Raw genomic sequence first — 24,606 nt, forward strand, 5'->3', positions numbered from 1 at the left:
GTGTTCCTGACAAACTCATCCAATGTGTTCTTGTTGGAGCCATGCCAGGATGTACCTAAACTCCTCGATAACCAGGTTGAGGTGTGCAAGGGTGTTCTCAGCATCTACCGACACATGATCATGGAGCACACAATGAATACACAGACATGGTCAGTGAGTCAGATACACATGGGAGATTTTTTTTTTTTTTCATTTGTCTGAGATGTCGTCAAGTTTTGTTATTTTTCTTTTTGCCTTCTTTTTTGTGTTTAACGCTCTTCTAATTTACTGTCTTTGTTCTGCAGGGAGCAGATGTTGCAGGTACTTCTGAGGATCACAGAGGCAGTGATGAAGAGGCCACTGGAAAACCAAAGAAAAGACAACTTTGCTGAAAGTTTAGCATCTATACTTTTTAGGGTATGTCCAGAGGTTTTTAGTATTACATTAACTCATATACAAAGTATTTAATTCGTAAGAAAAAAAAAGTTGAAGGAGTGATTGTGATTTTGTCATTGTGCCTATGTGTTTATGAGTAGCCACCTTAATTTGTTGCAAAGGAATTTGTAAGTTCTGTGTGTGTATATATCTGTCTGTCTGTCTTGGATGGGTTTAATTTTGACAAAAAGGCAAACAGACACTATACCTAATTAGATGCATCGCTCTGAGAATTCTGCTGTCCTATCTTATAAGGGGATGGAATTCATAGCTGCAACCATATCTGTCAATGCTAACGCATGTTTGCCTGTCTCATTTTGCATTCAGACCATCATTGTGGCATGGGTGCGAGCCAACCTGTGCGTATTTATCTCCCGGGAGCTATGGGACGAGCTGCTGGCAGTGCTGTCCTCTCTTACCTGCTGGGAGGAGCTGGTGACAGAGTGGGCCAGCATCATGGACTCGCTGACGGCTGTGCTGGCACGCTCTGTTTATGGCCTGGACATGGCCAACCTGCCTCTGGACAAACTCAGCGAACAGAAGGAGAAGAAGCAGAGAGGACGTGGTGAGGGGGAGAGACGGGGGAGAAAATGGGGATTGGGATGGTTAAAATTTGGTTGAAGAGAAGGTTTGAAATGAATTTTACTCTGGTTTTGGTTACTTTACAGTTGAACCTTATTTGTTCCTGCATTTCACTTTATGGTAGTTATTTGTTTCTTTCACGTTGAAATGCAAAAGTCATTTCTGTGACTCAGTGTTCTAACTCAGTTCAAGTCCAAAAGGGGATACATGCAAGAAAATGTTTTAGAAGTGCTGTTTCTCACAGTCAGTATTACAAAACTTCACCCTAAAGAAGCTGAGTGTATATTAGACAACTTTATTTTATTACATCTCTCATGTATAGAGTTCGTTCCAATTTGTGAATACACAATTTGTGAAACAGATTTTCTGAATTGTGACATGAAGACCCTACACCGTGACCCCTTGCGCAAACAGATGTGACCTTATAAACAACTGTTGAATGCTGACATTTAGTCAGTTGATTGAAAGTCAATGGCTGGAAAAATTATGTACAACTATTTGATAACGTCTCTTACCATTGTAAATTGAATACCTTTGGGGAACTTTTGTGAAAGCAATACACCTGTAACATACTACATTAACTGCATAATGTCTATCCAGTAGTGTGTTTGAGTATCTTATTTGATACTTTGAAATTTGATTCCAGTGCTTTGCTGAGCTTTAATGTTGCACTTGACAGTTAGTTTAGATACACTATGTAGACAAAATTGGGACACCTAACAAACCTGACCAGTGCAATAACAGGGACTTTAATGATATTGCATTTTAAATGTATAGACAGCTTTGCAACTATAACAGCTTCCACGCTTCTAAGGCCTAAAATACCATAATTATTCTTTGACACACTCAGTGGTGCTTAAAGCCACAGTAAACTGTCTTGCATGTCAATAAAGGTTGGTGGTGCTAAATCTACAAAAAATGATTCTTTTAAGACAAAATATGCACTGACACTGCAGTAATGAGTAAGTGTTGTTGTCTGTATATCAGGAGTGATCCAGGACTCCCAGAAGGCAGCAGCAGTAGCGCGTTCCTTCTCACTGAGCTGGAGGAACCAAGTGGAGCAGGGTGGGCCAGGAGTTCAAGAGCCAATGAGGATTCGCTCAGCCACTACGTCGGGTGCTCCTGGTGTAGAAAAAGCCCGTAACAATGTCCGACAGAAGGCTTCTGGTAAGCCCCTGTAATATCAGTGATAATAATAGTTTTGTTGCTGTGTATCAGTATACCATCAAAGGAGGAAAAAATAAAATACAAAGAGGTGCCTTTTATAAGAGGCTCCATATGTCTGTACTGTTCTGTATCCATGCTGTGTTAATCTTCTGGCTTTGTGAGGGTCAACAACACAGTGCTGATAAGCTTCTCGAACACAGCCTCAGACTGCAGGATTTATCAGACGTATTGACTGCGTGTGAACGCTTTCGGACAGGTCCATGTGTACACTAGCCCAGGTGTCACTGAAAGGCCCGACACCAAAGACAAAGAGCGCAGCAGATGGCCACCATTGTTCTCCTCACATGTCACTGGCCAACGTCAACATGTTTCCATGTCAGTTCGATTGCAGGCATACAGCACAGCCGCCCCCCCCCCCCCCCAAAAAAAACTACACCCCACCTCCACCTGCACCCGCCCCGACAGCATGTCAAAGGCCAGCTTTGGACACTCATTGTCATTAGCTCAATTCAGACACCACAAACACCCCTTATCTGATGGGAATGTGGCAGGCTAATTATAAGTTGAGCTGGAAGGCAGTAGAGAAGTAACTAGCTGCAGTGCCTGTCCTGCTTGTCTTAATTTTGTCTAGACAGAATCTTAATGTGAGGGATAAAAGACGAGACGATCCCTTTTCGTTTCCTGGCCTTCCACCCCTCCAATTACCACCAGCGTTCTAAAATGATGAGCTTGTTGAGCTAGGAGCAGATGCATTTATGCCTGGAGGATGAAGTCTAAGAAGGTGTGTGTGTGTGTGTGTGCGTGCGCGCATGTGTGTGTGCGTGCATGTTTGCTGACACATCTGTTATGTATCTCTTGTGCATGCAAATGCACCTATTCTGTTTATTTGTATCTACGTGCAAGCAAAGATGGACATTAAACACTACCGCTTCAAATTCCCTTCCCTTTCTTTGGCCTAATTGGATTTCTACCAAATTGATCTTCAAAGGGCCGACAGCCCTCCTCCCTACTCCTCAAGAGAAGGCACACACACATCAATTGTGTGGCGTTTTTGATAGTTTCATTAAGAGTGTAATTAATGCTCATTAATATGCATAAATAGGAAGCAGTGGTGGGCTGTAGCAGACGATGTATCTCTCTCACTGAAAGGCATAATTAAAGTGTGCTGAAAGAAGAGAATAGAACAGTCTTCTTCCGTTGCTCTCTTTGAGATTAAGCCTGAAGTGCTGTTCAGACACAATAGCAATGCCTCAGCATTGACAACTGTCAAAACTTGGCTGTACTTGCGCATGCAAATGCAAACTAATATTGTTCTGAGATCTTGTCTTGATAATGGAGGGGAAAAAACTGAATATTCTATTATGATGCTCATTTAGCTTTTCAAACTACAGAGAACCATCTGAACTAGCTGTCACTCTGTCATTGCTGGGATGGTTATCACTTATACCTACACTAATTTGTATCTAAATTGTATTATCATCATATTTTATATTATTTTCCTGCATTTTGCTGCCTCATTTAGATTAGTTATCCTAGCTAAAAATCAAAATGACCCCATTTTCAATTATCTTAAATACATTAGAAGTTAATACACTAGTCTAATTAACAAAAGCAATACGCTGTTGGCAAGACGACCTGCTCATCAGAAGTGATACAATGCTTCCTATCCACAGCGTCCCACTATATTTCTCTGCTTAGGCATTCACATGAGCACATGCCAATACCACCATGCTTCTAGCTATAATTTTATTTATGATCTATAATATATCTCCCCAGGAAGAACCAGATAAATTAATCTGTCCAGTCAGTATTTCCATACTAGCTGTCTACATTGCTCTCTTGGTTTGTGCATGTAGCACAGATCTGCAAGTCACTGAGGTTATGTGAGGCTTGGAAGACAGAAGAGTATCACAGTTGCTTCAGCTAGTCTGGAGGAAAAAGAAAGATATTAGATAGATATTTCCTGTTTTTTGTTATTATTTTATTTTCTGTTTTTATTTTCATTTGTAATATGTGATTTGTAATATGTAAAGCACTTTTTAACTTGGGTGCTATATAAATAAAGTTAATCAGTATTGTTTTTAAAGCCTTTGGGTATCATTAACAGCATCTAGTTAGAGAAACGATTTACATCTAGCAGATATCAAGTGTACTACTGCATCTTACACAAATGTTCAGTATCAACCCATACGGTGAACTTGTTTACAGTTTCAGTGATTTGTAGTCCTTCTTAGATCCTTACTTTTCGAGGGGGGGGTTGTTCAAGAATTTTTCTCTCATATTTAGGTCAAAGTCTGTTCTGCTGTGCTTTATTTACTCCACTTTCCTGATAAGGAATGATTTTGTTAAGTGAAGTACTTATGCAGCTTTCTTTACTGTCAATACCATCTTCTTCCATTTACCTCTTTTCTGTTTTCACTGTCTTTCTTCTTCTTCCTCTTCTTTCTTTTTTCCTGATGGAAGCTAAGCGAAGCCAGTCCATCAGCAACTGTGTTCATCTATACGAGGCTTTGCCCACTACTAAAAGTGTTCCTATGCTGCTCCACACTGTGAGCTCTTTCTTGCCTGGTATTTCTTCTGGTAACTCTGCTTGCTCTCACAGACTCTCAGGTAAAGTGTATTCTGAGAGCTGCATGTGTTTGTGTGATTGTGACCTCCGACCTGCCTTTCCATCCGTCTGTCACTTTCTGTCCAATGATGCCAGTTTCTGTGTATGTTAGCAACAGTATTTGGAGCAGAGAGGTTTATGTTTTAACAGGAATGTGGCACTGTCTTATGCTTAATTAGAGAACAATTTAAAACTGTGTCAGCATCACCACTGCATGTGTGCATGTCCTAATTTCTCTCCAGTCTCTCATGAATGTGTCCGATCTTCACCTGTATTGTGTCTTCAAATCCCTAAAAAATAATAAGTGACATATCTTGATGTGTCGGTCTTGTGGGTCTCTTTAACTGTATGTCCTCTTTTCATCTGTTGATCAGATGTGGAGGAGTGTCAGCTGTCTGAATGTGGGGGTGAGGAGGAGCTGGGAGGTGGGGATAGCCCTCTGCCACGTAGCAGCAGCACCTCAGACATCACCCAACAACTGTCTGACACTTTGCCAGGTATATACAAACACACTCAATTTCAAATTTGACTTGTCTGAAATTACACCCTCGCAATAAGATTTAACGCAATTCAATACAATAGCAATAACTCAGTCTTTGTGAAGCCTGTTTTCTTTTCAGTTTTTGTTGACAGTCAGTTAGATACCGCAGGTCTGCAGGCCATAGTTTGTGGTGGTGCAATAGTATTAGACTATAATCTAGAATCAGAGATAAACTTTCAAAGGAAATACGATATAATTTTGTGCCCTTTAAAATAGATGTAATATCTGCTGAACACTGTGTATATAAAATTAAACATTTAATATGGATCCTGCATCTCTATTTTATGGTGACTTTAGACTTTTTAGATCAATTTTCATGTGGATTTCATTGCATTTTCCATATGATTTATATGTTGTATTAGTTTATTTTACAGGTACAATGCTTATTGATCAACACAGATAAATAAAAAAAAGTTGTAAATGGATCAGAGTGGCTTTGAATTGTCCATGTATTATCTCTGGCTGGATATTAAACAGGAACAAATTTTTGCCTCTCCAGTTACTCTCAAAGACATAAAGAAAGTAGTAAAGAGTAGATAACTTAATTTTGGTTTCTCTGCCTATTTGTAATATCCCCTGTTGTACTTCAGCTCAGAAGAGGGAATACTCCCCGACCTCCTGTGGCTATGATAGCAGGACGTCTGAGGGGAGGAGAGAGAGCAGTGAGCCACCAGTGGTGAGAACATTCAGCTTTGTTTTACAGTGTTACGTCAAAGTAATGAAATGAAATTTGTCCATCCAAGTTCCTGTGCTTTGATGTTTGTTTCTGTGTTCCTAGATCCTCATCCGGAGGAGCAGCAGTCCAGCTGAGACAGAATGCAACGCTGACGGACACGCAAACCACACAAGACCCAAGCTCAGAGAGAAAAGTTAGAGATTACATCACTAATTATTTCTTCACAGAGATAATCACCATGTGATCTGTGCTGTGTTTTAATACACATATATACACACACACACATATATATATATGTGTGTGTGTGTGTGAAGAACTGCAGTCAAATAAAGCCCACTCTTTGCAACGATTAATAGTTTTCCTTACACAGTCAGTACCTTTCATCTCATACATCGCTTCATAAGCCTGTTATGTCCTTTATCTGCCCCATTCACCCACTCTACCTAGGTGAGAGCATGAGCAGTGAGACGTCCAATGGCTACCTCAATGAAGCTGAGGTTACCTGGCAGGCCTTTGAAGAAGAGGCTGACACTCAGTCCACACAGTCGGCCCATATGGATGTAACAGCTGACCCGCAGAGCCAGGGGAGTCTGTTGCTCAGCCACAGCGAGGCTCTAGCAGGTATTGGAACCCATAAGAATGTACACTGAAGCTACCTGAAACAGATCTTGACTCTGTATTTATTTTAGATGCTAGTGTGTACTACACTCAACTACAATTGGTGAATTAAAACAAATAATCCAAGATAAGTTCTTAGCCCTGTGCGTTTGCTGAACGGCCAGAACATGCAACTATTGGAGGCAATTGGTCAGTGTGATAAATGTAGATGTTGTCATTTCTCTGGATTTTTGAGCTTTTTGGTTCAGTGTCAGTTAAATGATGATGTATACAGTAAAGATAGTGTTGTCTCATTTATATTTTTAAAAAAACAATCTAAATTTCACTGAACAATCCTTTGGAAACATTCAGCACAGATGAAAAATGAGTTGAAAGAGTTCATCAGTTCTGCAGGTTCATCTAAGGTGCATCCCATCTGGGGTTTGGTTCCTCCTAAAACCTCACTCTTGATGGATTAGTCATAGCCAGGTAGAGTGACCCAGTAAGGACACTTGACCTGCATGTCAGTATCTGCTGCAGCACATCTCTGGCTAAGCCATTTAATCTTTTAAAGCTGCTGACAGCTTTTATATTTGTGCATTGTGAATGTTGTGATCTACAGTTTGGTTTAGACAGAACTGTGGTATTTGTTGGTGGCAGTTATTTTCATTTTCTTTGGAAAGTAATCACAGTATTCCCTCTGCTTCAAACCCATCAGTACTGATGGAGAGATTGTTGTCATCACTTTGCCCCTCCCAGCCTTGTATGTGTCCCTGTTTGTGTTGTCCTACATTGTGATCATCATGGAGTTGTCACTCTTCCTGTGTTGCTGTGCTCCCCTCTTCAAACCCAATTTTATCCCTTTCCCCTTGTTGTTTTTAGGTCCCGAGTGTGCCCTCCCTCCCCACTCTGCACCCTCGTCCTACCACCACCACAACCACAACCACTACCCCCAGAACCCGCCCGCCTCACCAGCCCTGCTGGTGCACACAGAGTGCCCACGGGACTACCCCCTGGATGACACCATGCATCAGTCTGTCTTACACATGCCACAACACTTGGGTACTGCTTCCCAGCTGTTACTCATCATATGGACCACAGAGTCCTCATTTACCATTGACCCTCCATGCTATATTTTGTTTTTTGATTTCTTTTATGTACATGACACTTATCCATATTTTTTCTTTCAATCTCCCAGATGACAGATCCTTGCAGTTACTCAATATGATACATTTCTGTTTCTCCTTAGTACTAAATATACATTCCTGTAGAACTTTTCACTATATCTTTTTTAAATTGGGTACGACATAATTCATTAACGTAATTATCACCCTGATCTACACTATCCACCCTGTCCATGATTGTGTTAGTACTTGTCCTTAAAACTCCCTGTACTCCGTGCTGTGCCTCTGTTGCCCACTGGGTGGCACTGTACTCCCATAACTCAGCCTGAGTTCATTTGGATGATGCGTGTGTCTTGTGTCCGCTTCCCAAACGTTTCAGTGCTTTGATCATTTTCAATGGGCAAAGATCTTAGTGCTTGGATGCATTTGGGAAAATACGCAGAGAGACTAAGGATTTGGTCAGCAACTGCTCAAGCAGTGACAGGATGATTTTGAGGGTTTATTAATCTTTAATGCATTGCGGACAAATCTAATCTAAAAAGCTTTTACAAAGTGTGTGCTACATTTGCTGGCTGAATCCCATATCCTCTATCATATTAATTTTATTCAATTTGTATTATGCACAGGCTGCTACAAATATGCATAGGTGTTTCCAAATGTTTGTTTTTCTAACCCAAACCACCCCTAACTCTCTGACCATGCAGACAGTAGTGAATGCCTGGCTGATGATGTCAGCATCATTGCTGGTGGGACCCTAACTGGTTGGCATGCTGATTCGGCCTTTGTCCTGTGGAGGAGGATTTTGGGCATCCTGGGAGATGTCAACAACATTCGTTGCCCCAAAATCCATGCCAAAGTCTTCTCCTATCTCTATGAGCTCTGGCACAAGCTTGCCAAGGTAAGGTGAAGAGGCAAAAACCACAAACATATTTTTTATTTTGGTGATGTTGATTTGTTGACTGAAAGTGAACTTGTGCTTACAGATCCGGGACAACCTCGGGATCAGTGTTGACAACCAGTCTTCTCCACCGCAGCCTGCCTTCATCCCACCTATTCGAATGCTGGCCTCTTGGCTCTTCCGGGTATCAACAACACAGCAGACAACATTTAGAAAACAGCAGTCAAAATGATTGAATACTTACACAATCTGAAAATATGTACGAAAGATGTGCAAAAGACACAAGGAAACGAGGGATGCAGCAGCATGCAGAATGAGTAGTCAATCCGATTGTGTTATCTGGTGATGAGTTGTTTTTTTTTTTTTCCCAGAAAAAAAGTTTCCATATGAATAGAGGAAACAAACAAAGAATTCAAGAAAGATAGCTCAATAAAGAGTCGCATTCTCGGGCCATCATATACCAGTGCTTGGGGTTGGTTATGCACCAACCAAAAAAAATAAATAAAAAAAATATATAATATATAAAATATGCAAAGCATTTCACGTGTTGCTCTGGGAGAATCTTCTAAAGCCCAGGAAGCAATTTGATTACATTTTCAGCAACAGACTCAAGTAACAAACAGGAGTGAATGGTTGACTTCGGCAGTTGTAACTAAACTGCAACTGCAACTAAACACACAGTTCCTGTGATAGAGAAAATTGATGGAGAAAAGCAACTGTGGCCACGTTAAATTCACTCACCATCTCACTCTCCTTCACAGGCCACCATGCTGCCTGCTGAGTACAAGGCTGGCAAACTGCAGGCTTACAAACTGATCTGTGAGATGATGACCAGGCACCAGGATGTGCTCCCCAACAGTGATTTCTTGGTGCACCTCTACTACATCATGCACAAGGGCATCACCAGTGATGACCAGGTACAACCAGCAGGAGGCACCGACAGTAAAGCTGCCAGTTGTCATATTTGTCACCGCCAGATGGCGCACCAGTCAAACTCATGTTATGTACATTGACCCTGGTAGGAAAAAAAAAAAGGAAAATGATGGAACGATGGTTGGTAGTTGCCAGTTTGCCATCTACTTTTCCTGTTTGATGTTATTGAGTGAGCTGTAGTCACCTGTTGGTTCTTGATGTAATTCAGGTAAACTCTTGGCTCATCACCTTAATTGATATGTGTCCAGTGCCAGTTCTTTTTACAGGCATTGTGACAGGAGTAGGAACAGGGGTCACATAGGTGCACTGCTATTGTAAGATGGGCGAGGCTTTGTTTCAGCTGGTTATTTTGAAAATTGCGTGCCAATCAGTGGTAATGAAGAATGCTTTAGTGTTTTGGCATCTTCCACCTCCTTTAGCCACACCCTTCCTCGTATTTAAATCTGGCCTTGCTCTGTTTCTTCCATGTGAAGCTTAGTGGAGATGAATAGAGTCCTCCAAAACAAAGGACAGCGATAAAAGTGTGTGTGGGTGGGAGGTGTTTTGGATGCAAGTGTGTGAGTCTGTGTATATATGTATGCCCTCCTGGCTGGGTTTCTATTGCGCTTTGGCAGTGCGACAAGCTTATTAGAATGTTGTCCATGTCGTTAAATAATGTTTTGAGCCCCTGCCGCGTATACGTGATTAATTAAGGATTGACGTCTGTCGCGCTCCGTTAGACTGACACGTCGGCCAGGGGCCCAGAATAGGCTGGCCTGCCTGTCTGCCTGCCTGCCTGTGTGTGCAAGTGTGTGAAGGAGCGGGGAGGGGAGTCTGGGGAACGTAGTGTAGAGTAGAGCAATGAGGGGGGCACAGTGAGGGACAAGGCAACATTCTCCAGCTTTTGTTGTGGCTCTGTATAATGCGTCAGGGGGCCAGAGCCAGGCTGGCCACTGAAGCATGCTCAAATTGGCCGGAGAAAAGAGTCCTCACGCCACACAATAGAGGACAGCCGCACGCCTGCTTAACATAAGAAAGTGGCTCTTACTGTCTCCCTCCTCCTTCCTCTCTGCCTTCACTTGCCTCCCCCACTCCACCAAAAAAAGGAATAAGCACATACTTTTCCAAATCTGTTATATATATATATGTATATATATATATGTGTATATATATACATATATATATATATGTATATGTATATATATGTGTATATATATATATATATATATATATATATATATATATATATATATATATATATATATATATATATATATATATATATATATATATATATATATATATATATGTATATGTATAATTGAAATATAAGTGAACAAAAACAAAAAAGAAATATATATATATGTGTGTATACATACATATATTTTTCTTTTTTGTTTTTTTTTTTTTTAGCTCCCATAATTAGCCACCAATATAGAGTGGTCTATATTTTCTTTAGACTAAATGTTTAGACACTTAGACAACAGGGGGAATCCCAGTGTAAATCTTTACCATTACTTTCACTACACTGAGAAGAAAAATGACGGTTCCCTTATCCCTTAGAGGGATTCTCCTTCCAACTGACAGAGTGCCAAGGTCAGGGCTATTGTCTTGATTGTCATTCCCTGATCACTGGTCTCACAAAGGCATGATCATAGCACAATAGCTGTAATCTACCTAATATGTCTCCTGTCTGCGCTGTGCTCACAAATGCAGTTGTTGTTTTTTTTAAATTTGATATCTATTCATTTTGTGTATATGGAAGAACACTTAGATCAGCCATGCACAGTCACTGCACACAATGTGCAAATAGACAGAGCTAAACTAGTTCCTCCTTAACTGATTCATCTTGCCAATCCAAAAAGAGAGCTCTTGTATTATTTATTTATTTTATGTGGCAGTTGACCCTAAACATGGCTGTTGATTTAACCTTACCTCACGGTTATTTTGCAGGTGGGTTACATCCCAGCAGCTTGTGAAGGGAAAACCCCAGATATTCACATTGATGATAATGGTGTTTGCAAGAGGAAATCCAACCCATACTAAACTGGAAACATCCATGTTTCTCAAACAAGACAGACATTTTCCGATGTTGTGTGGAGTGATGTAATACCGAACTGAACCCTGTCACCCTGGGGGGCGGCAGGTGGACAGCGTGTGCTTTCCTGGAGATGAGGCCAAATGAAAAGGCCTGAGGTGGCCCTATTCAGAGTTACGTTAATGCACCTTTTGTTGATTCAGAGGCCATTCCTACTGCCAGTGTGTGTTCCAAAATTCCCATTTCTATATACACACCTCAAATCAGGTTCCCTGTACTTACACATACAATAGAAAACACTTTGCATTCTACATTTGTGGTCTCCTCTAAAATGCTCATTTCAGGCAATCAAGCAACAGTTTGTTGCATGCTAATTACCTCTGACTGCAGTGCACATTATGCTTCAGAGGTCAATTACCAACAAAATGAGGGTAAAATGGGCTCTCAATCCTAAAGCTCTTCCCACCAATTTTCTACATGCAGTGCATCATGTTGGTTTGACTTCCTGCTTAGAGTCTCCGCGTGTTTATTCTGTTCTCCTTTTGTTCGCCTGCATTCCCTGTTTACCAAAGCTTCAGGCGATTTATGTCATTGAGAGAGACACAGGGAGAAATAGTGTGCATGTGTGTTTGCCAAGGTGCCTCGGTTTAGCTAGAAACAAGCTCATGTTTGAACTGTCCGATTTACACAAGTTTATGGCCAAGAAAGCAGGTGTTTCTAGCCTGGACCTTGCCTTTGTACACAAATATACACGCGCATGTCTCAGATAAGAGACAGAACAATGATTCTGCCTTGCTGAGATGCTGCATTCTCATACCAGTATGGTTTTTTTATTTCCACGAACAATCTGTCAGTGAAGAATGAATGAATCGATCTCGTTGCTGCTTTACCACCTAAATAAAACATGGAAACCTGTTAACAGCTTTTTATGGTTTTTTCTACCATGGCATTACACTGTACATACTTGAGCAGTTTGTGCAGAGCCCTCTGCAGTACAGCATATGTCAGTGTTGAAAGAGCACCCATCTGCCACTGAGCCGCCTGTACCTCTGCAAAACAATACTTGTCTCTAGCTTTAATTACAGGTTTGCTTGTGTGTGTATGTAAACGTGGCTCACGAAAGTTGGGGTCTTTTGTTCTCCCTCTTATCCTCTGTGAACAATCCATCTGCTGCCTCTCTGTCTTTCTTTCCCACCTCGTTTTTTTCCTGTCCTTTAGTGACACGTACAGCTGAGTGCCTTACTCTTCTCAGCACTGTTAAAATGCTTAGCCTACCTATTGTAGGAAAAAAGCTTTCTCCCTGCCATGTATTTCACATGGTGGCCCATTTACGAAATACTTCTGCTTCCCTCCACACACACACTAATGAGACCCTGTGCTCATACCGAATACAGGAATCCCATCTAACTGTAGAAGATACTCAGTTTTGGTTCTGATAGATAATAGATATTTATTCCTGTATCAAGTCAAGTCAGATTTCAAGGTGGAAATTACTGTTTGCTTTCTATTAACACTGTGTGTGTGTGTGTGTGTGTGCATGTATGCTGGTCATCAGGATGTTTTGAACACCATCATCCGTTCCTGCTCTCCTCGTTTCTTCTTCCTCGGCCTGCCGGGCTTCACCCTGCTTGTTGGAGATTTCATCACTGCTGCAGCCTCTGTTCTCAGCTCTGTCTCCTCAGAGGTACACGCACCCCTTTTCATTTTTCAGATTTATTGTGTTGTGCTCTTCAATGTATTATTATGTTTTCCAAAACTAGAACATGTGGTTAAATGTCACACATATTTAAAAGTGTCCACTGAATTTGTATGCAAAAATACTTAAAAAAAACTTCCTCCTCATACCTGTAATTATTGTCTCAGGTTTTGCAGCTGTCTGACTTTGAAAATCTAAGTCTTTTGTGAATTCTACTAAGAGCACTAGAACTTATTTGTTATTGTTGCAAGAAAATTGTGAATGCAGTCTTCACGTGTGGGAAAATGTAGCATCGTATTTGTTTCATTGTCCTTGAATCTAAGACTGTGCCACTGTAACTGAAATTAAAACCACACAGGGTCGTTGCTCGATCTTGTTGCACAGTTCATGATTATTCCTCCATTATTCAGTTTCATGTTGTGCTTTTAGTAGTTCCTATGAATAAAACAGAGGAGTTTTGTACACATTCTTTTGGAATAGCCTACTGATGTTCCTTCAGTCACATGACCCCAGGCCTGTAATGCAAACATTTTGCATAACTGAGGCTGGATTTGGAACAATAAATTGAAATAATGTTGACAGACTCCCTCTTAACTTAATGCGATTGTGCACAGATTTAAACGTAGACACAGGCAAGTCAGTGCTGACTGTCTTCTTACTTCTCTAAAGTGTGTTGTCAAGATGTCAAGAACTGTTTACAGGGACACTTGTTTGACCATGTGTAGTTCCTTACTGCTTTGATTGCCAGATCATTTCTCTTTTATTATCTGTTTTCAGGGTAACAGTGGTTCAACAGGTGCAATGGGATGTGCAGTGTGCTATAGAGCTGAATCCATTGCGAATTAAATCAGTCATTTTATTGCCCAACGCCTACCATGTGTCAGGAGATTCTGCTGAACATCAGCAGAATCATGAATAAATACCCAATTAATCCTGCTGGATCCCTCCAATCCTTTTTCCCCAGATAGCGACCTTCCTGTTTCCTGGAACTGGGTTGTTTTCATGTAGCTTTCAGGAGTTAATGATAGCATGATGTTTTTTGTTGTTTTGTCCTCATCATCTCCGCCAGGCTCCGAGGATGGAGGCTCAGACAATTCTGGGCTCCCTCGTGTGTTTCCCCAACCTTTACCTCCAGATTCCTGTGCTACAGCGTGTGCCTGGTTCTGATGACATTGTTGTGGGCAATGAGGATATCAAGGTAAATAGTCAACATGTACCACCTTGCATGTGCAAGTACCATGTTTAAGCACTTTATAAAATTGTCCTCAAATGTGAACTTGAGGTCTTAAGAATGTGTCAGTCTGATTTCCAAGTCCAGATGCTATCAGATTTTAACAAATATTAAATGAAGTGAATGGGATAGATCGATAGATTCATATAGATTATGAAGTGAACTTGGCATGTTGTCTTTGCTGTTCAGGACTATCTGGTCAGCATCCTGCTAGAGACAGCAACAAAGGAGCACTGTGAAGGGGCCAGGTATGGATGGCAGTACTAGTGATGCTTATTTTCAATGTTACATTTTTTACTTATTTTATTGTCTTGATGTGAATATGTATGCACATGTATGTGTAATAAAAAATTCAAAAACAGTGGATTCAGAGCCTTTACTAACCATCGTAAAAAAATGCTTTTAGAGACTGTTTGCCAGAAATGTGGTCCTTAAGTTTTATTGTAGAATAGTTTCCTGAAAATGTTTTGTGAAGTTCAAACTCTGTATTGTTGTTAAATGTAACCATAATAACTTCTGTCATTCAGGTGCATTGCTGTGTGCAGTCTGGGTCTGTGGGTGTGTGAGGAGTTGATGCAAAAGAACATCCACAACCAGGTTAAAGATGCCATCAGTGTTCTGGGAGTAACACTAAAGGTCAGTGATCCTCTGAGGCGAGTTTCATCGCATTGTAAATGCATATGTGGCATCATATCTGCCACACAAGCTTGTCAAAGGTATTGATAGTTCAATACTTTATTGCTACCAGGTGTTTAAAACCAAAGTATCAAAAAAAAAATTAATAAAACACACCTGCAATCAGATTTTCTGTTGAAGGCTGTGCAGATATTAATATTATTAAAGATGTGCTGGTATGTGACCTTTTCTGTATCAGCTCAGTGTGATTAGGATTTTTTTTCCATGTTATTGAAAGGGCTATGAAGTTTCATTTTTTTAATGCTAGTATTGCATAGAAGTTTAAAATTCTGGTATCATGATAACCTTACTGCTAAATTATCTGTACAGTCTGATTAAGAAAATATAACCGCATAGCATATTCTGACTCAAATACATGACTTTTAGCCACGGTGTTTTCAAACAAATTGTTGGACGAATCCTGAATTTTATCATCCTCTTATTTTTTGTTTTATCCCACAAAACCTATGGTGTTTAACTCAAAAATGACAGTTGATCACATAAAAGGACTGCAGAACAATTTCAACATAGTGAGTGGAGAGAATGGGTGAGAATAAAACATGTCCAGTGATGTGACTCATGGGTGTATTTTGGAAGAATCCTTTTTTTTCCTACCTGAGTGAAGAGATGCGGAGAACCAGCGGAGGCTGGAGTTTTTTTTTCCCATGGAAAAGGGTTTGGGGTGGTGGCGTAATTTCCAGGCTGTTCACTCTCAGTAGATGTGGGCCAATTTAAGCAGCTACATCTCCCAGCTTCCTGCTCGAGCAGCCCCCTCACCCCCCCCCACCCCCCTCCTTCTCTAATGGAGCAGTAATCACTCCCCTGTACAACTTGACACACAGACTCAGCCAGCCCCAAAATAGAGGGTATAGGCTGGGTAGGGGATCTGGGGGGAAGAGTGGCACTGAGAGTCTCTTTTCTAAAAGCAGGTGCTGAACTCTCAGGGCCCCTTTTTGTGTTTGGCCATTTCTGCACTCCCCACATTGTCTGCTCTTGTTACATGTTGAGAGGCATTCAGCTGGAAGAAATGGGAAATTCTATTTCTCCACAAAGAATTTCAAATCACTGAAGAAATCCACATTTGAAAGAAAATTGTCAACAGCTCAATTCTCTACTCCGATGAGGCTGGAGAAAATGAGCCATGGTTTGGAGTGGAAATGAAATTATGCTGATTATATGCACAGTAAGCGAAAGATTAAATTTAAGAGAAATTACTCAAAATTTTGTCACAGTGTGTGCCTGAACTTTTTCGCCCAACTCATCAATCTGACCTTTTAGAATTCCGGTACTTAGATGACAGACATCCAAGAAAGGAAATGTATAGAACAAATGATGGAAGTGTTACTGGAAGTGTGAAAGATAAATTTGATAACACTGATGTTTGAGAACTGGGACAAATGAATGCCTCAAGACGTATTGTACATATGTAATTTCGACTTAAATTCTGTTTGTTACGATCGTTTGAATCTGTTCTGATGGTGAGCAGTGTGAGCTACAGCATTGTTTATTTTTGTGTTTTTTAACAGGCAAATCACTTTTATTTTTATGCTTTTTATTGTATTTTTATAACATTGTTTTGGTTACGTTTTTCTCTATGTCAATACTACTTGTTATAAAAGGAGCAAAATTCTTTGCATTGTTGATCCTTACTTGTCTTCTTGCTTGTTTGTTTGTCCAGTTTGAGAACAAAGCAGTGGCTCAAGCAGCCTGTGACGTTTTTCAGCTGCTCATCTCCCATTGGGAACATCTGCAGAGGTTGGAGCCCACTCTGCCTAAGAAAATCATTGAGGTAACACACACATGCTGTGCAGAATGTAAATTTTAAGAAAATAATGCATTGATTTGCAAAATTCTTTTGACCTATATTCAACTGATGAGAGTACCAAGACAAGGTATTTAACGGTCAAGCTGATAAACCTTTTTTGTAAATACACATTGATTCTGAATTTGATGTCACCAATATGCTTCTAACAAGTTGAGACAGGGGAAATAAAAAAAACTGTGGAAAAAAAAATCACCTATTTTGAACATTCATGGGGTAATGATCTTAAACGTATTGATAATTGGTGATAGTATCATGATTGGGTATGAAGGGCGCTTCCTCGAAAGACTCGTTCCTCGTTCACACACAAGGATGGGCCAAGGTTCACAACTTTGAGAAAAACTCCATGGACAAATTGTTGTACAGTTTAAGAACATTTTTCAGTGCACAAAATTGTTGAAACGACATCCCTGCATGGATTCTTCAAAAAAAACACAGTAAACACAGTTTGTTGCTGAATCTGTAAATGAAAGTTAAGACTTTGCCAAGCAAAAGCAAAACCCATATCAAAAACATACGGAAACAACTCCTAACTTTTCTGTGTCCAAGCTCATCTGAGATGGACTGAAAGTGGCATAGGGTGTTGTAGTTTGACAAATCCACATTTCAGATTGTGTTTGAAAATCATGGACGTCTTATCCACCAGACTAAAGGGAAAAGGAGCATTCGGACCATTCCAAGATACGTTCTGCACACATTTCAAGTCATATATCGAGCAAAAAGTGTTCCCAAATGCTTACTGAGTGCATCAAATTCAAAATGGTTTTATATTTACTAAAAAAAATTTATCAGTTTGAATGTTAAACATCTTGTCTTCATACTATGTTCTCTTGAACATTACAAATTTGAAATCGTTGATTTCCCCCCCATGTTTTACAGAGCATTCCAACTTTTTTGGAATAAGGGCTATAAATTGTCAAACGCCATTAGGGACCTGTGTCAACATATTAGAAGAGATATAAGAAATTCCCATCACAGCTCATTAGCTTTTACAGGAAGTCTTACATGAGTTATTACTTGTGCATATACATACTCTACATCCTGTGGCATCACAACCATTTTTGCTCACAGCCCTGACTCAGCTGATGAATAGGAGTGTGTCATCCAATTATCTTTCCCCTTGTTTTGTCCCCACACAGATCTTTGTGGCCACAATAGCCTTTTTGTTGCCGAGCGCAGAGCACTCAACAGTGGAAGTAGACAAAAAGGTACATGCTGGAAAGGAGGGGACGTGAAATGGCTGAGATCTGAAGGCCCTTCATCTGTCATGTTGGAATGGTGCAGTTGCAGAGGAATGTTTCTGTTGTCTCTACTGTTCTGCCCTCTCTCTTTCTGTATTTTCTCTCTTTGCAGCTCTCATTAATTGTTGTTTCTCTGCAACTGTTTTGCTCTTTGTGCGATATCGGTATTACTTTTCTAGAATCTTTTTAAGGGTGGATAACTGAACTGAAAAAGTCCCTTCATTGTCACTTAATCAGTTGATGGTGTCACTGCTGCTCTGCCTGTTGGACTGGTGCATGGCCGTTCCCCTGAGTTTGCTCCTGGAACCCATCACCATGCCTTTGCTGGAGGATCGCACATCCTACAAGGCCCCACTGCTGGACTACATCTACAGGGTGGGTAATCTCACTGGCAGCTGGAAGGTGGGACAGGGTGAAAGTTGTGGTTGGTTTCTATTCGGTCCAATAAGTATAGCTCACCTCATATGCCAAAAAAGTTTTCTAGCTTCCAGGTTTACTTCCTGGGTATGCAGTCTGCTGAATGTGTTCAGTAGTGTTCCTCCCGCTGGCCCCGCCCACGAGTTCCCGCTTGGTCTTACAACATGATGATGTTATTTTTACCTGGCTTTTTCAACAATTTCCTGCGGGATCAATAAAGTTCTTATCTTATCTCTTTTCCTGGCTCACAGAGGATTTTACGAATCTAAAACCTAGTTTAAGCTGTCCTGTCAACAGTTTTCTCTTTTTATAATGGTGGTCTATAGGAAAGCAGAGTTGCAAGTGAAGCTGATCGGCATATGTCTAAATAATGCATTCATTCATTAATGCACCCCCCCCACCACGCGCGCACACACACACACACCCCACCCCACCAAATGGGCTTGCCATGTTAATTAGACTCACCTTCACCATGACCTCATGACTATGCCTCATTTAACATTATATTGACACAACAAATTAGAAGCACCTGCCATACCTTACACATGTAGTTGGCATTTATCATATGTAAGGAACTCTCACAACTTACGTTGTCGTAGCATCTACTACATTTACTTGAAAAAGACAAGATTTCCAGTATTCAATCTATTTCTGTGCATTTATCCCTCTAACCCTTTATTTTATGGTCTGACCCCAAGGATGAGGGCCAAGCTTCAGGCACAAATGAATGAGGTATTATTCATTCCCTCCTGTCTGGGCAGATGCGGTCAACGGCAGATCTTTGTAAGGATGTCACCCCTGATAAGAAATGGTCCAATTATTCAAACAGGACCCTTTGTCCATTTGATAAGCTCAGGCTATAAACGCTTGTCCTGAAGATTTGAATGGAATATGTCTTAATATGAGAGCCACTGCAGCTGCTATGAAGGCAAAGACTATTAGGGATGATTGGTTGTCTATCGACACACAAAAGGCATGGGCCCTCTGGGTTTCATTGGAAATAATATATTAAGCAATCAAGAGGTGTGACAATATTCATGCAATATCAGGACTAAAATCTTTACATTTCCACAGATACATTGGCTGCTAATTATTCTCTGTACCCACAAGAGAATAGCTTCCCTAATAGAAATCCTCTCCCTATTATTCCATCAGTTGCCTGTGTCAATGGCATGGTAACAGAGAGTGTCCATTTATTTTTTTATGCTTCACCTTCCTTTAATTACAGCTTTACATTTAAAAAAAAAAAGCTTCAGTCTACTCCGTCCCAAGCCATCAAACACAAGCACCATACATGTAGCCAGAAAAGGTTGTCCTGCTATTCATCTGGAGTTGAAAGCATGCATCAGCATGCAGATCAGTGTTAAAAAGCAACATGGCAATAGACCTCATTGGTTTGTTAGAGATCTGTTCAAACTACTCCATCTGCTCTCTCAGCCTGCCTCAGCAGCCAGCTGCACCTCCCCTCTGTGTGTGTGCACGTTTGTGTGCGTGTGTGTATGGACACATATTCCAGTAGTTGTGGGGGCAAAAATCTGTTTACACAGTCACATTGTGAGAACCCGCCTTACTTATGAGGACAAAATGTAAATCATGAAATATTATGTTGAAGACTTGTTTCAAGGTTAGGCTGAGGATAGATGGATGAGGATGAGGCAAGTAATGTTTATTGCTATGGTTAGGTGTGGTTAAGCCTCCAGGAAATGAATGTAAGTCTATGTAAAGTACCAAAAATTGGTGTAGGTGTGTGTGGGGTGGGGGTTGGGGGATAGGTACATCTGTGCATGTGCACACCTGTATATCTCTGTATGCATTTTTATTATTTGATTGGCTTGTGTACATAGACATACTCGTATTCGTACGACATTACACTCACTACACTACAGTATGCTTGTTTCAGTGTGCGTTACATTCAAGGAACTGTTGCTATTTGAAGTGTAGTCACTTAGTTGTCAGACACAGCTGTGGGTTTTCCCGCCTCCCTTTCTGTCTCTCCTCCTCTTCACAGAGGAACCTCTTTGGAGCGTTGGCATAGCAGCTGTTTGGTTCAGGCCTTTTCAGCATCAAGCCTTCAATCCCTCCCCCCATACACCCAGAGGTCTGCTCAGTAGAATCATCCACATACTGTCTGCATTGCCCCACACAATACTGTTTCAGATGGCAGGGCTGGCCTGCCTCTCTGAGCGTCTCTCAGCCAAGTTTGAGCATGTGTGTGTGTGTGTGTGTGTGTGTCTGTGTGTACTGAATGGGATTAGCCTTTACATGGCCCTACCCAAGTTGCTCTACTCTGAAGGAGAGGCCCCCTCATTTACATACATTAGACATATGTTTTGCCCACTCATATGCAGCACCTAATCTCCACTCAGATTATACAGTATACAGGTGTGTTTGTGAATATGTACATGTGTCTGTGACTGAGTGTGCGTGTTTGTTGTGGGAGCTGAGCACAAGGATAAAGTCTTAATTAAATCAAACAGTGTAAACCTGTCCAATGGCTGTAATCAACTGCCCCAGTGCGCCTTATCTAGCCCTGCCAACGGATGCTCTGCCATCTGTTATGTAGATCGATACACTCACACATCACAGGAGAAATGGATTAGTGGCAATAAAGACCCTTTTTCTCTCTGTCTTCCTCCCCTCTGTCGCCTTATGATGTAAATGGACCATATATTCCCCTTTCATATGCTTCTGGATCATGTCATTAAAGAGCAGACCTGCAGGAGTGTCATTGCATCGTCTCGCCAGACACCACCTTGTCTAACAGGGCGTTGTCTTTACACATCAGTCATCAAAGTGCCGGTCTATGTCATACTGTAGAAAATCTACCCCCCCCCCCCACCTTTATCTGGATATAATCACTAAGTCCTTCCCTTTTTCTGCTGTTTTGTAGGTCCTGCACTGCTGTGTGTCCAGCTCCAACCTGCAAACTCAACAGAGCCACTACCTCCTCAGCCTGTCAGACTTGTCCACTGACTATGACCTCATGTTGGGTCAGGTTAAGAGTTGTGAGCCACCACTCACCCAAACAACCACCTCTGACTTCGGCAACCTGCTGACCGTAGCTGAGGGTAATAATAAAAACATCCCTGTTCCCCTTTTTAGCCATGTTTGATAATCTGCTGTGTTATAGAATTTACTGTGCTGGCACCTAAAATGATGGTGCTGGATTCATTGAGTACACTGTATGTGTGCTTGTGTCTGTATGTATGGATAGACATGAGTGAGAGAGTAAAAAGGGGCACTTATTGATGGCTTTCAGCTGCCACATCATAGCTTATTACCACCTGATATTTCTAATCTCACTACTTCATTTTAGCTCTATGCTGTACAGTACAGACCACAGAAACTTATTCCTCCCTCAAAAAAGGAAATATTACAGGGAAAAGCAAACTCAAAGTAGCCCATCCATTTGCAGCCTCTCCATTAAATGTCAATATCTTATTAAAAGTATGAAAAGGAAATCAGCCATCACAGGGACTGGAATGTTCACATTAGTACTCAGCCATAGAGAGAAGGCCCATTATGGGGTCTCGATAAAAATGTGATTTTTTTTTTCCTCTTTTTTTGTGACCTTGTGATTCCATTAGGCAATGTATTCTTCTCTCTCCCTCACATCCTCAACTTGTGAAAAGTCCTTAGAGCTCAAATACACAGCCCATATGTCTGCTGAAACAATGTACAAAATTTTAACAGTAGCTTTTGCGGGAAAATTTCACCACACTTCTGCTTTTTGGTGCACAGCTGCACAGAGTCTTAGTAGAAATAACAAAACACTATCAAAAGGGCAAACCAAAGAGTGCCGGCCTAGTTATATTCATGCCCCCACCTCATATTGATCAAGTCACATCAAAGGGCCAGCGCATCTCTAATGCAGCTTGGCCTGCTTTCTAAAGAGCTTTCTCCACTTTGATGGGGGATGATGGTATTGATAGCACTGTCACAATGCAAGAGTGCATCTTCTTGTTTTTCCCACATCACTGCAGAATAGAGCACGGCATGCCTTTCACTTGGGAGCAAAAACCTGTGCATTTACATAAATGCAATTCACTAAGTAGAGCCTTATTACGCAGCTTGTAAAGATAGTGGTTCTCATTAGCACTCAGCCAGCCTCAGCGCTTGTCCATTGTAAGAAGACTCAATGGGCTTTTCAAAGTTGTCTGTCGCATGATTAGATGCTACCTACTTAGAGATGTGCTGGCTAAGCTATTGTGAGAAATGAATAAAGTACCCCTATTAGTAATCATAAATGAGATTTGGCTTTGTATAAAAAGAGCTAACAGAGATGATAGCATGTCTACACACAAATGTGGGCCTTTTGAAATATGGTTCTGCATTGGACCTATTATCAAAGGTAGCCTCATGTGCTGCTTTAGTCTAAGCCCATCGCTAACTTTTACCATTGATCACTGTTACACCTTCTCATGTGTATTTTCCTTCAGAGATGGCCTCAGTGTTTTTATCCTCATGCCCTCATTCTTTCACCAGAGAAGCGACGCCGAAACTTGGAACTGATTCCCCTGACAGCACGGATGGTCATGACTCACCTGGTGAACCATCTAGGCCATCATCCACTGAGTGGTGGTCCCGCACTTCTACATAGCCTAGTGAGCGAGAACCACGACAACCCATATGTGGAATCATCCGAGCTGTCCTCTGAGGTCTTCAAAAGCCCCAACCTGCAGCTGTTTGTCTTCAATGATAGCACACTGGTATCCTATCTGCAGATCCCCGCCGAGACCCCCTCTGTGGGACAGCCCCCCCAACCTTCCTCCCAAGTGCGTGTCATTGTCCGCGACATCTCAGGCAAATACTCATGGGATGGCGCAATCCTCTACTGCACCACCCAGGAAGACTGTGTTGATGCAGGAGTTTTTAATGCAGTTGATAGCCCTCTTTCCACTCCTGTCGCTCACATCCAAAACCAGCCCAATTCTCCAACAAAGGGACTGTACAAGAATCATTCCTCAGTCTCAGACTCACTCTCTGACTGCTGTGAGGAGGAAGAGGTAGATATTCTGGATAAGCTTTTGGAGGACCTGGGCCAGTGCAGCCCAGAATGCCTCCCCCAGCCACAACTCAAGCTCAACCAGCCAGCACCATCACCCCTTGGCATGAACCTAGAACAAGAGAACGCTATCCTGCAGGCCATTCTGCGTCAGACTCAGCAGGAGAAGGAGCAAGTGAGGAGGTGGGATGCTGATGTAAGCTTTCGGGCCACTTGCCAGAGGGAACCCTCGCAACAGGAACCAAAAGCCCCTTTCTACTTCTGTCGGCTGCTGCTTAATGACCTTGGCATGAACTCTTGGGACCGCAGGTACCCTACCAACACAAGTTGGCTACAAGCATTGATGTGGTTTGCACTATACCAAAGATGATAAGATAGGAACTTTATTGATCCCACAGGAAATTGTAGTGCCAGGGTTGCAATACAAAGAAGCATACAAAAGTAGAAAGTAATTTCCTCACAAAATATAATAATATATGCAAAAATAACAGAGTACTATAAAAAAAAAAATAACAGAGTATATAGTATATACATTAACAAAAACAAACACAAAGAAAGGAGCAATCCTGGCAGGCGTCCGTTCATAGCGGCGCCGGATGTCAAAATCAAAAAGAAAACACAAACAAATGGAGGAAAAGGAAGTTGTTAAAAGTCATATGGTTTTCTGTTTCTGAGTCATTTATTCTCCAAAACACTTTCTAAATGTAGTCAGTTTGACGGATAAAAACCTTGGCAATCTACAATGTTTGAAACCAAGTTACTTCCTTTATCCTCAAAGTAACTCAGCAGTTGGCTTGTTACTCAAAGAGAGAAAGAGCAAATTTTAAATCACACTGGAGTCTGCGGTGTCTTAATCTCCTCTCCACAGGGTAAAAGTGCCCAGCTGTTTTCACTGAGGTCTACCTTGCACAGCCACATCTTTGCTTCCCCGTAAATTAAAAGCTTACACCTCTTAATGGAGA

The 24,606-nt window shown here is 41.3% G+C and overlaps 1 protein-coding gene across 5 annotated transcripts in view; it reads left to right on the forward strand.

Annotated features, from left to right (window-relative positions):
- The window catches only part of ralgapa2 (Ral GTPase activating protein catalytic subunit alpha 2), an 85,420-nt gene that overhangs the window by 27,379 nt on the left and 33,435 nt on the right, over nucleotides 1-24,606 (forward strand). For 4 of the 5 annotated variants that reach the window (XM_046413860.1, XM_046413862.1, XM_046413861.1 and 1 more), the window contains exons 13-33: nucleotides 1-149; nucleotides 285-396; nucleotides 742-979; nucleotides 1,984-2,163; nucleotides 5,146-5,268; nucleotides 5,903-5,988; nucleotides 6,091-6,181; nucleotides 6,436-6,609; nucleotides 7,468-7,647; nucleotides 8,414-8,607; nucleotides 8,693-8,791; nucleotides 9,369-9,524; nucleotides 13,113-13,241; nucleotides 14,323-14,451; nucleotides 14,674-14,732; nucleotides 15,012-15,120; nucleotides 16,838-16,948; nucleotides 18,121-18,189; nucleotides 18,460-18,597; nucleotides 21,530-21,707; nucleotides 23,125-23,953. In XM_046413860.1, the coding sequence (XP_046269816.1) occupies nucleotides 1-149; nucleotides 285-396; nucleotides 742-979; nucleotides 1,984-2,163; nucleotides 5,146-5,268; nucleotides 5,903-5,988; nucleotides 6,091-6,181; nucleotides 6,436-6,609; nucleotides 7,468-7,647; nucleotides 8,414-8,607; nucleotides 8,693-8,791; nucleotides 9,369-9,524; nucleotides 13,113-13,241; nucleotides 14,323-14,451; nucleotides 14,674-14,732; nucleotides 15,012-15,120; nucleotides 16,838-16,948; nucleotides 18,121-18,189; nucleotides 18,460-18,597; nucleotides 21,530-21,707; nucleotides 23,125-23,953 (3,533 nt within the window). Of the gene's footprint in view, nucleotides 150-284; nucleotides 397-741; nucleotides 980-1,983; nucleotides 2,164-4,626; nucleotides 4,774-5,145; nucleotides 5,269-5,902; nucleotides 5,989-6,090; nucleotides 6,182-6,435; nucleotides 6,610-7,467; nucleotides 7,648-8,413; nucleotides 8,608-8,692; nucleotides 8,792-9,368; nucleotides 9,525-13,112; nucleotides 13,242-14,322; nucleotides 14,452-14,673; nucleotides 14,733-15,011; nucleotides 15,121-16,837; nucleotides 16,949-18,120; nucleotides 18,190-18,459; nucleotides 18,598-21,529; nucleotides 21,708-23,124; nucleotides 23,954-24,606 lie in introns of all 5 variants that reach the window. The other variant, XM_046413864.1, reaches the window with a different exon arrangement.

This window comes from Scatophagus argus, chromosome 15 (genome assembly GCF_020382885.2).
Source record: "Scatophagus argus isolate fScaArg1 chromosome 15, fScaArg1.pri, whole genome shotgun sequence".
Classification (NCBI taxonomy): domain Eukaryota; kingdom Metazoa; phylum Chordata; class Actinopteri; family Scatophagidae; genus Scatophagus; species Scatophagus argus.